The 11884-nt window shown below is 38.5% G+C and overlaps 2 protein-coding genes across 2 annotated transcripts; one reads left to right on the top strand and one right to left on the bottom strand.

Annotated features, from left to right (window-relative positions):
* The first annotated feature begins 6573 nt into the window (after positions 1 to 6573).
* Positions 6574 to 10321, top strand: LOC137547154 (uncharacterized). Its single transcript, XM_068270408.1, has 3 exons — positions 6574 to 6641; positions 7892 to 8054; positions 8559 to 10321. The coding sequence occupies exons 2-3, from the start codon at positions 8029 to 8031 to the stop codon at positions 9370 to 9372; spliced, it is 840 nt and encodes a 279-aa protein (XP_068126509.1). The 5' UTR covers positions 6574 to 6641; positions 7892 to 8028; the 3' UTR covers positions 9373 to 10321.
* On the bottom strand, positions 6575 to 10313 carry LOC137547153 (uncharacterized). Its single transcript, XM_068270407.1, has 3 exons — positions 10077 to 10313; positions 9442 to 9543; positions 6575 to 7848 (listed from the first exon to the last, which is right to left on the bottom strand). The coding sequence occupies exons 1-3, from the start codon at positions 10262 to 10264 to the stop codon at positions 6996 to 6998; spliced, it is 1143 nt and encodes a 380-aa protein (XP_068126508.1). The 5' UTR covers positions 10265 to 10313; the 3' UTR covers positions 6575 to 6995.
* Positions 10322 to 11884: the final 1563 nt, after the last annotated feature.

Here is an 11884-nt window from a genome sequence, read left to right as displayed (position 1 = left end):
AAAACAGCTGCAGGAGCAAGTCTCTGAACTTTGGCAACCGATTAAAAGAACGGATGCATTTTTTTCTTCCCTCTTTTTGGATTTTGATGGGACTCCAAGAATGAAAGCTTTGGATTCGCTTCTGAGACACACCAGCTTTATGTCGCATTAATCATGATACAGAAGGTAGAAGGGTTCAGTTATTGAGGTTGCTCAGGCATTTAGGTCAAGAAATAGCCTAGGTCATGTGAGTAGACTCTCCTTCAATTTTTTTAGATTCATAATGCCCAACTGTTTTATGGTTTTAAACAAATACTAAGATTGAGGTTTTTGTTAAAATGTTAATAAATGTGGTAAAAATTTTGGTCAACCATTTCAAGCGGAATAGTGAATGTGCCAAAAATTACTACTTATCTGGAAAGGACTGGTATGGCATTGGGGAGGAGGTGGCCATACAAAGTGAAAGAGTAAGTTTACACCTTGCTTAGGATTTGAATGTGCTACATTTTTTTTCACAGCAGTGATGACACTGTTTTAGCTATTTATCGTGTAAACTTACTTTTTCACTTTTAATTAATGTCAATATGTTGATTGTATGCCCTTGCAATTTAAAATCCGAGTATCGTGTGATTTTTTTGCGGTAAAATCCAACCTTGCAGAATTTTAGCTTTTTGGTCTTGATGAAGTGTGGAAGAAAAAGAGCACTCATGCAGCATTTCCAAAAAATAGTGAAGGTACTTGACCGATGTAGTTTACCGGAGAAGTTGAATGCTACATAGCTTGAGGACGCTGGATTATTAGACTAATCTAGCTGATATCCTTGGAGTGAGACAACCCAGAAAAGGAACATTTTAAAAGAAGTTGACTGGATCAAACAGCTGCAGGAGGCAGTCTAATATCAATATTTTGATTGTATGCCCTTGCAGTTTAAAATCTAAGTATCGTGCGATTTTTTTTGCGTTATTATAAACCCTGGACGAATTTAAGCTTTTTGGCCTTAATGGAGCATGGAAGAAGAATACCACTTATAATATGAATCATAAAAAGAAGGAAGGTACCGAACAGATTTATTTTACTGGAGAAGTTAAATGCCTCATAGCTTGAGGATGCTGGATTAATCAACTGGTCTAGCTGAAAGCATTAGCAGTGAGACAACACAGAAGAGGAATATTTTAAGAGAAATTGACTGGATCAAACAGCTGCAGGAGGCAGTCTAATATCAATATTTTGATTGTATGCCCTTGCAGTTTAAAATCTAAGTATCGTGCGATATTTTTTTTTGCGTTATTATAAACCCTGGAAGAATTTCAGCTTTTTGGCCTAAATATAGCATGGAAGAAAAATACCACTTATGATCTGAATCATAAAAAGAAGGAAGGTACCGAACAGATTTATTTCAATGGAGAAGTGGAATGCTACATAGCTTGAGGATGCTGGATTAATCAACTGGTCTAGCTGAAAGCATTAGCAGTGAGACAACACAGAAGAGGAATATTTTAAGGTAAATTGACTGGATCAAAGAGCTGCAGGAGGCAGTCTAATATCAATATTTTGATTGTATGCCCTTGCAGTTTAAAATCTAAGTATCGTGCGTTTTTTTTGCGTTATTATAAACCCTGGACGAATTTAAGCTTTTTGGCCTCAATGGAGCATGGAAAAAGAATACCACTTATGATATGAATCATAAAAAGAAGGAAAGTACCGAACAGATTTATTTCACTGGAGAAGTTAAATGCCTCATAGCTTGAGGATGCTGGATTACTATACTGATCTAGCTAAAAGCACTGGCAGTGAGACAACACAGGAGAAGAACATTTTAAGGAGAAGTTGACTAGATAAAACAGCTGCAGGAGCAAGTCTCTGAACTTTGGCAACCGATTAAAAGAACGGATGCATTTTTTTCTTCCCTCTTTTTGGATTTTGATGGGACTCCAAGAATGAAAGCTTTGGATTCGCTTCTGAGACACACCAGCTTTATGTCGCATTAATCATGATACAGAAGGTAGAAGGGTTCAGTTATTGAGGTTGCTCAGGCATTTAGGTCAAGAAATAGCCTAGGTCATGTGAGTAGACTCTCCTTCAATTTTTTTAGATTCATAATGCCCAACTGTTTTATGGTTTTAAACAAATACTAAGATTGAGGTTTTTGTTAAAATGTTAATAAATGTGGTAAAAATTTTGGTCAACCATTTCAAGCGGAATAGTGAATGTGCCAAAAATGACTACTTATCTGGAGAGGACTGGTATGGCATTGGGGAGGAGGTGGCCATACAAAGTGAAAGAGTAAGTTTACACCTTGCTTAGAATTTGAATGTGCTACATTTTTTTCACAGCAGTGATGACACTGTTTTAGCTATTTATCGTGTAAACTTACTTTTTCACTTTTAATTAATGTCAATATGTTGATTGTATGCCCTTGCAATTTAAAATCCGAGTATCGTGTGATTTTTTGCGGTAAAATCCAACCTTGCAGAATTTTAGCTTTTTGGTCTAGATGAAGTGTGGAAGAAAAAGAGCACTCATGCAGCATTTCCAAAAAATAGTGAAGGTACTTGACCGATGTAGTTTACCGGAGAAGTTGAATGCTACATAGCTTGAGGACGCTGGATTATTAGACTAATCTAGCTGATATCCTTGGAGTGAGACAACCCAGAAAAGGAACATTTTAAGAGAAGTTGACTGGATCAAACAGCTGCAGGAGGCAGTCTAATATCAATATTTTGATTGTATGCCCTTGCAGTTTAAAATCTAAGTATCGTGCGATTTTTTTGCGTTATTATAAACCCTGGACGAATTTAAGCTTTTTGGCCTCAATGGAGCATGGAAGAAGAATTCCACTTATGATATGAATCATAAAAAGAAGGAAGGTACCGAACAGATTTATTTCACTAGAGAAGTTAAATGCCTCATAGCTTGAGGATGCTGGATTAATCAACTGGTCTAGCTGAAAGCATTAGCAGTGAGACAACACAGAAGAGGAATATTTTAAGAGAAATTGACTGGATCAAACAGCTGCAGGAGGCAGTCTAATATCAATATTTTGATTGTATGCCCTTGCAGTTTAAAATCTAAGTATCGTGCGATTTTTTTTGCGTTATTATAAACCCTGGAAGAATTTCAGCTTTTTGGCCTAAATATAGCGTGGAAGAAAAATATTACTTATGATCTGAATCATAAAAAGAAGGAAGGTACCGAACAGATTTATTTCAATGGAGAAGTGGAATGCTACATAGCTTGAGGATGCTGGATTAATCAACTGGTCTAGCTGAAAGTATTAGCAGTGAGACAACACAGAAGGGGAATATTTTAAGGTAAATTGACTGGATCAAAGAGCTGCAGGAGGCAGTCTAATATCAATATTTTGATTGTATGCCCTTGCAGTTTAAAATCTAAGTATCGTGCGATTTTTTTGCGTTATTATAAACCCTGGACGAATTTAAGCTTTTTGGCCTCAATGGAGCATGGAAAAAGAATACCACTTATGATATGAATCATAAAAAGAAGGAAGGTACCAAACAGATTTATTTCACTGGAGAAGTTAAATGCCTCATAGCTTGAGGATGCTGGATTACTAGACTGATCTAGCTAAAAGCACTGGCAGTGAGACAACACAGGAGAAGAACATTTTAAGGAGAAGTTGACTAGATAAAACAGCTGCAGGAGCAAGTCTCTGAACTTTGGCAACCGATTAAAAGAACGGATGCATTTTTTTCTTCCCTCTTTTTGGATTTTGATGGGACTCCAAGAATGAAAGCTTTGGATTCGCTTCTGAGATGACAAACACACCAGCTTTATGTCGCATTAATCATGATACAGAAGGTAGAGGGGTTCAGTTATTGAGGTTGCTCAGGCGTTTAGGTCAAGAAATAGCCTAGGTCATGTGAGTAGACTCTCCTTCAATTTTTTTAGATTCATAATGCCCAACTGTTTTATGGGTTTAAACAAATACTAAGATTGAGGTTTTTGTTAAAATGTTAATAAATGTGGTAAAAATTTTGGTCAACCATTTCAAGCGGAATAGTGAATGTGCCAAAAATTACTACTTATCTGGAGAGGACTGGTATGGCATTGGGGAGGAGGTGGCCATACAAAGTGAAAGAGTAAGTTTACACCTTGCTTAGAATTTGAATGTGCTACATTTTTTTTCACAGCAGTGATGACACTGTTTTAGCTATTTATCGTGTAAACTTACTTTTTCACTTTTAATTAATGTCAATATGTTGATTGTATGCCCTTGCAATTTAAAATCCGAGTATCGTGTGATTTTTTTGCGGTAAAATCCAACCTTGCAGAATTTTAGCTTTTTGGTCTTGATGAAGTGTGGAAAAAAAAGAGCACTCATGCAGCATTTCCAAAAAATAGTGAAGGTACTTGACCGATGTAGTTTACCAGAGAAGTTGAATGCTACATAGCTTGAGGACGCAGGATTATTAGACTAATCTAGCTGATATCCTTGGAGTGAGACAACCCAGAAAAGGAACATTTTAAGAGAAGTTGACTGGATCAAACAGCTGCAGGAGGCAGTCTAATATCAATATTTTGATTGTATGCCCTTGCAGTTTAAAATCTAAGTATCGTGCGATTTTTTTGCGTTATTATAAACCCTGGACGAATTTAAGCTTTTTGGCCTCAATGGAGCATGGAAGAAGAATACCACTTATGATATGAATCATAAAAAGAAGGAAGGTACCGAACAGATTTATTTCACTGGAGAAGTTAAATGCCTCATAGCTTGAGGATGCTGGATTAATCAACTGGTCTAGCTGAAAGCATTAGCAGTGAGACAACACAGAAGAGGAATATTTTAAGAGAAATTGACTGGATCAAACAGCTGCAGGAGGCAGTCTAATATCAATATTTTGATTGTATGCCCTTGCAGTTTAAAATCTAAGTATCGTGCGATTTTTTTTGCGTTATTATAAACCCTGGAAGAATTTCAGCTTTTTGGCCTAAATATAGCGTGGAAGAAAAATACCACTTATGATCTGAATCATAAAAAGAAGGACGGTACCGAACAGATTTATTTCAATGGAGAAGTGGAATGCTACATAGCTTGAGGATGCTGGATTAATCAACTGGTCTAGCTGAAAGCATTAGCAGTGAGACAACACAGAAGAGGAATATTTTAAGGTAAATTGACTGGATCAAAGAGCTGCAGGAGGCAGTCTAATATCAATATTTTGATTGTATGCCCTTGCAGTTTAAAATCTAAGTATCGTGCGATTTTTTTGCGTTATTATAAACCCTGGACGAATTTAAGCTTTTTGGCCTCAATGGAGCATGGAAAAAGAATACCACTTATGATATGAATCATAAAAAGAAGGAAAGTACCGAACAGATTTATTTCACTGGAGAAGTTAAATGCCTCATAGCTTGAGGATGCTGGATTACTATACTGATCTAGCTAAAAGCACTGGCAGTGAGACAACACAGGAGAAGAACATTTTAAGGAGAAGTTGACTAGATAAAACAGCTGCAGGAGCAAGTCTCTGAACTTTGGCAACCGATTAAAAGAACGGATGCATTTTTTTCTTCCCTCTTTTTGGATTTTGATGGGACTCCAAGAATGAAAGCTTTGGATTCGCTTCTGAGATGACAAACACACCAGCTTTATGTCGCATTAATCATGGTACAGAAGGTAGAAGGGTTCAGTTATTGAGGTTGCTCAGGCATTTAGGTCAAGAAATAGCCTAGGTCATGTGAGTAGACTCTCCTTCAATTTTTTTAGATTCATAATGCCCAACTGTTTTATGGTTTTAAACAAATACTAAGATTGAGGTTTTTGTTAAAATGTTAATAAATGTGGTAAAAATTTTGGTCAACCATTTCAAGCGGAATAGTGAATGTGCCAAAAATGACTACTTATCTGGAGAGGACTGGTATGGCATTGGGGAGGTGGTGGCCATACAAAGTGAAAGAGTAAGTTTACACCTTGCTTAGAATTTGAATGTGCTACATTTTTTTTCACAGCAGTGATGACACTGTTTTAGCTATTTATCGTGTAAACTTACTTTTTCACTTTTAATTAATGTCAATATGTTGATTGTATGCCCTTGCAATTTAAAATCCGAGTATCGTGTGATTTTTTTGCGGTAAAATCCAACCTTGCAGAATTTTAGCTTTTTGGTCTTGATGAAGGCCTAGTGCACACCGGAGCGTTTCCGCTGCGGTTTGCGATCTGCTTGCGGGTGCGGATCTGCTAGGGTAATGCATTTCAATGGGGTGGTGCACACCAGAGCGGTAGGCGTTTTGCAGAAACGCATACTCCCGGGCTGCAGCAGATTTTGGATTGCGGATGCGTTTCTGCCTCAATGTTAAGTATAGGAAAAACGCAAACCGCCTGTCAAACCGCTTGGTATAGCGTTTTTGGAAGCGGATGCAGATGCGTTTTTTGTCAGAATCTGCTCTTCCAGGTCAAAGTGTACTTCCTGTTGTTCTGCTTTGCATGAGGGATTGCAGAGAAGGTTTGTGCAAGATGTCTGGCACGTGGTTTACCACAGAAAATTTAATAATTAAAATACAGAATAGTCCAGAGCTGTATGACAAGACATTGCCTGGACACAAAGATCATCAAAGGCTGCATGGCATCTGGAGAAACATTGCCCATGAGTTCCTGGGTGAAAAATGGGAAAAATTGTCACCAAAGACTCAAGAAGCAAAAGGTGAGTGTATTTGTTAAACATGTGTTGTTAACTCTTTTAGGTTGACTCTTTTGGCACTGTGCTGACAATATGTGAAGACCCCTCCCCTGAAAGGTTAATTAGCTAATCCTAAGTGTCATTACCACATGTCTCTCTTGCAGTCTGTGTCTCTGTATAGGCATCTCTCAATCGGAACAGCACGTACATGTGTGTCTATGTATGCACATGTATTCTGCATGCGGTTGTGATATTACAGTAAAGAACATGATCATAGATTAACACATACAAAGAGGTTGACCTATTTTTTAATAGTAAAGTAAAGATCATAATGTAATCAAATTAAATGTCAACCTGTAATATTTACATACTTATCGGTTATGGCACAAAGTAATCTGCGAGTTTATCTCGCATTTGAATGGCAGAAATAGGCCCACGTAAGGTAGAAGGGGCAACATTTTGAAGAGCACAGGGTGGAATCTCCTCCTCCTCCTCTGTGTGCATGCCATCTAATGTTCTTACATAATTGTGTAAAACACATGTGGCCTTCACAACTGCAATAGCATACTGTGGTTGCATTTTTAGGGCAGTATGAAAAATGTGCCATTTGTTAGAAAGTATGCCAAAAGCACATTCCACCACTTGCCTGGCTTTGGTAAGGCGCTGATTAAACACTTTTTTTTTCAGAGACATATCTCTTTGGGCATAAGGCCGCATCACATGCTCGGATAGAGCAAATGCCTCATCAGCCACAAACACACATGGGTAAGGTGGGTGTTGTCTGTCAGGCCAGGGTCGTGGTGCTGGTAAGGTCATTTGGCCAGTTAGGAGTTTCAAGCCAAATCTGCTGTGTTGGAAAACAGCAGAATCATGTGAACTGCCGTAAGCACCCACATCCACATATATAAATTTTAAATTCGGATCCACCACAGCCATGAGCACAAGAGAGAAATATTTTTTATAATTGTAATACACACTGCCAGTGGCTGCAGGCATAACAATACGGACATGTTTCCCATCCACTGCTCCTAGGCAGTTAGGGAATTGATGCTTTTCCCAGAAATGCTGAATATTAGCCTCCCACATAGGTAGATCAGGAGGTGGCATAAATTCGGGCTGCAGTGTTTTCCAAATCAGTTTGCATGTGTCCAAAACCAGGTAGCGGATAGTAGATCTTCCCATCAGGAACTGATAATGCAGAGCTGCATATGAATGTCCTGTTGCCAGAAATCTGAAAAGTAATACAGAAATGTTTATTTGTTTTTTGTTCGAAGTTGGTCTCCTGCGCAAAAGATGGAAGTCTGTGCGAGACAGTTATAAAAAGGAGCTGGAGAAACAATATCAAGAATCTAAAAGTGGGTGTGGCAGTTCCCAAAGAACAAGATATAAATTCTGTGGGATTCTGGAATTTATGAGAAAACATCATGAGTCGGCTGAGTAAGTATGGCGCAAATGTACACCTATTACACTTCTGAAAAAAGTATCCGCTACAGCTGTAATATAAATACAAGTCACACAATGCATTGCAGGAGTGTGATAGACTCAATGTGATTCACTGCAGGTCATTTTACAGTAGGCCTTTGGTTAATATGATTGTTTACTAAGCTATTTATAGTGCGATTATCTGTCAGGAATCTGGTAGGATTTTGTGGACAAATACCAGTTGCCTTACACTCATGTGGATCTATTTGGCTGCAGTAGTGTCTGAATCACACACCACGAACAAGCATGTGTAGATTATACATTAATACTTCACTACAAACATGTGATCTGCATGATGACTCAGGGGCTGTGCCTTAAAGTAATACTCACAACATTTCTGCAGGAGAGAAAGGCAACTATGATTGTTGTACAGTTACACATGTACATCAATGACATTTTCTATTTTACATCACTGGCCTCTATACCAGTACTCAATTCTTCTCTTCTTCTTTACATTAGAACTGAAGATAGCCTGCCACCTGATCCTGATCCTGAGGAGGCGGAAATAGATGCAGGCCACAACACTAGCAGTGATCTGGAAGTGGATGATTTAACTCCACAGGATGGTGACACAGCTACACTGGATGAGAGTGACTCAACAACTGCTGATCAAACACAACCCAGTACACTAACTACTAGGCCACGCACAACTCACAGATCTAGTAGAGGTGTGAGGGCAGCAACCCAAGGCAGGAGAATAGCAAGAGGTATGAGCAGGGCTGAATATGATCACAAGCTCATTACTTCTATTGAAAAGGCTGTGGATCATATGGAGAAGCGAGAGGAGGAAATCAAACAATTAAAAGAGCCATGCACCCAGTATCTGCTAAGTTTAGTGCCATTGTTACAGAAAGTGCCACCAGATAAGCAATGGGCAGCCAGACATGCCATATCTGAGACCCTGGGCAAATTTTTGCAAACTCAGAGCCAGGCAGAAGAAAATAGCTCCAACTATGTCACTCAACAACACATGCCTCATGCCACTCCTCAGTATCATTCATACCCACAACCATCTTACCAGAGTCACCGTATGTATGACCCACCTAGTTACCCACCTATGCATATGGCAACCCGGCCATATGGGCAGCAGCCACATTATCCTATGACAGGACCTATGCGTTTTGAGCAAGCTAATAGGTATCAAAGATCAGACACTCCAGTGTACACTGATTTATCAGCTCAGACCCAGCCACAAACTACTTCAGAATCAGCTACACAAGCTTTCATTCATGACACTGGAAGCATGTCTGATTATCTTGCACAACATGAGTAGGAAGTGTGCCTTATAGGTAGTGTAAATCGTTATATTTTATGTTAATATTTTAAAGTTAGTTTCACATACCTCAAAGTTATGAGGAGACGCTCCGTTGGAGTGATTGCACGGCGATAATTAGTATCTTGTCTTTGAAGGGCATCCTTCAATTTGGACAGTAGACAATCAAAACTGTCAAAAATACAGATGTATATGTAATTTGTTGATGATGTTTGTGATATAAAAGCATTCTTTTTTGAACATATACATTCTATGTTTGCAAAAATACCTTCATGACAACATGGCCTAAAGAATTATTTGGGCAACCACTACCAAAAACAAATAAAATAATGTCGCTGGCCACAACAAGTGTCTTTACTGAGTTTCTGCTGTTCATAGGTGCATGATATTGGTATAGGTATAAATGTGTGTTACGTGGGGTTATTACCTTAGGTTATTGTTCAAAAATGATGTATGCTTATATACTATAGTAGTTACTGGGTAGTCCAAAAAAGCAATAGGTGTTAGGCAGTGTATGCATAACACACCAGGAACAAGCATAATGGTAATCTTAGTCTTTTAATGCATATACATGATTGCTGAGTGTGTTGGTTTGTACATTGGAGTCCAACAGAGTGTTAAATAAGGCTCAGCAATGACTGCAACATTCATTATTTAAATAACAAGAATGCCAAATGGTACAGAACAAACAAAACAACTCTTACCTGCCCACAGACATTCTGGTGTAGCCAAAGAACTTGTCTGGATGCTGCCTCAAGTCACGATAGAGTGTCCAAAATTGACCCTTCCTGCGCCGCTGTTGCAGTATGGGATGCACCCAGTATCTCCGTGTCCTTGGCCTGCGTCTCATATATGCTGCTACACATATTAGTAATAGCAAATCAGGATACATTTTCTCTCTCCACAAAAACAACTCACTCTCAAACACTATGTCACCTCTCCTCAACTAACCCACAATGCTGTGAAGGAGCACTCCCTTTTTATATTGGTACTTGCACTTTAATTCCTTCATTTGATCCACATGTCATCAATATATCTAATTTTTAGCCTTTGGTTCAACTCTTTCTACCTTTTTCCTTAAAAAACGCAAAACGCAAAACGCTAGAAAAACGCATGCTAAACGCCACCGCAAAACGCAAAACGCTAGCAAAACGCAGCTAAAAAAACAGACAAAGCGTTCAGAAAAACGCTAGCGTTTTGCGGATCTGCTTGCGGTTTTTGGTGTGCACCAGGCCGAAGTGTGGAAGAAAAAGAGCACTCATGCAGCATTTCCAAAAAATAGTGAAGGTACTTGACCGATGTAGTTTACCGGAGAAGTTGAATGCTACATAGCTTGAGGACGCTGGATTATTAGACTAATCTAGCTGATATCCTTGGAGTGAGACAACCCAGAAAAGGAACATTTTAAAAGAAGTTGACTGGATCAAACAGCTGCAGGAGGCAGTCTAATATCAATATTTTGATTGTATGCCCTTGCAGTTTAAAATCTAAGTATCGTGCGATTTTTTTTGCGTTATTATAAACCCTGGACGAATTTAAGCTTTTTGGCCTTAATGGAGCATGGAAGAAGAATACCACTTATGATATGAATCATAAAAAGAAGGAAGGTACCGAACAGATTTATTTCACTGGAGAAGTTAAATGCCTCATAGCTTGAGGATGCTGGATTAATCAACTGGTCTAGCTGAAAGCATTAGCAGTGAGACAACACAGAAGAGGAATATTTTAAGAGAAATTGACTGGATCAAACAGCTGCAGGAGGCAGTCTAATATCAATATTTTGATTGTATGCCCTTGCAGTTTAAAATCTAAGTATCGTGCGATATTTTTTTTTGCGTTATTATAAACCCTGGAAGAATTTCAGCTTTTTGGCCTAAATATAGCATGGAAGAAAAATACCACTTATGATCTGAATCATAAAAAGAAGGAAGGTACCGAACAGATTTATTTCAATGGAGAAGTGGAATGCTACATAGCTTGAGGATGCTGGATTAATCAACTGGTCTAGCTGAAAGCATTAGCAGTGAGACAACACAGAAGAGGAATATTTTAAGGTAAATTGACTGGATCAAAGAGCTGCAGGAGGCAGTCTAATATCAATATTTTGATTGTATGCCCTTGCAGTTTAAAATCTAAGTATCGTGCGATTTTTTTGCGTTATTATAAACCCTGGACGAATTTAAGCTTTTTGGCCTCAATGGAGCATGGAAAAAGAATACCACTTATGATATGAATCATAAAAAGAAGGAAGGTACTGAACAGATTTATTTCACTGGAGAAGTTAAATGCCTCATAGCTTGAGGATGCTGGATTACTAGACTGATCTAGCTAAAAGCACTGGCAGTGAGACAACACAGGAGAAGAACATTTTAAGGAGAAGTTGACTAGATAAAACAGCTGCAGGAGCAAGTCTCTGAACTTTGGCAACCGATTAAAAGAACGGATGCATTTTTTTCTTCCCTCTTTTTGGATTTTGATGGGACTCCAAGAATGAAAGCTTTGGATTCGCTTC

The sequence above is a fragment of the Hyperolius riggenbachi genome, chromosome 2, assembly GCF_040937935.1.
Source record: "Hyperolius riggenbachi isolate aHypRig1 chromosome 2, aHypRig1.pri, whole genome shotgun sequence".
Lineage (NCBI taxonomy): Eukaryota > Metazoa > Chordata > Amphibia > Anura > Hyperoliidae > Hyperolius > Hyperolius riggenbachi.
The sequence above is the reverse complement of the archived record's forward strand: the minus strand, read 5'-3'. Positions and strand labels throughout refer to the sequence as shown.

Excerpts from the sequence above, each read along its gene's own strand:
- LOC137547153 (XM_068270407.1), bottom strand. The coding sequence starts at position 10,264 with ATGTATCCTGATTTGCTATTACTAATATGTGTAGCAGCATATATGAGA. Across the intron at positions 9,544-10,076 it reads ACCAGAATGTCTGTGGGCAG|TTTTGATTGTCTACTGTCCA; the intron begins GTAAGAGTTGTT and ends TATTTTTGACAG. Across the intron at positions 7,849-9,441 it reads CGTCTCCTCATAACTTTGAG|ATTTCTGGCAACAGGACATT; the intron begins GTATGTGAAACT and ends ATTACTTTTCAG.
- LOC137547154 (XM_068270408.1), top strand. The coding sequence starts at position 8,029 with ATGAGAAAACATCATGAGTCGGCTGA. Across the intron at positions 8,055-8,558 it reads AAACATCATGAGTCGGCTGA|AACTGAAGATAGCCTGCCAC; the intron begins GTAAGTATGGCG and ends TCTTTACATTAG.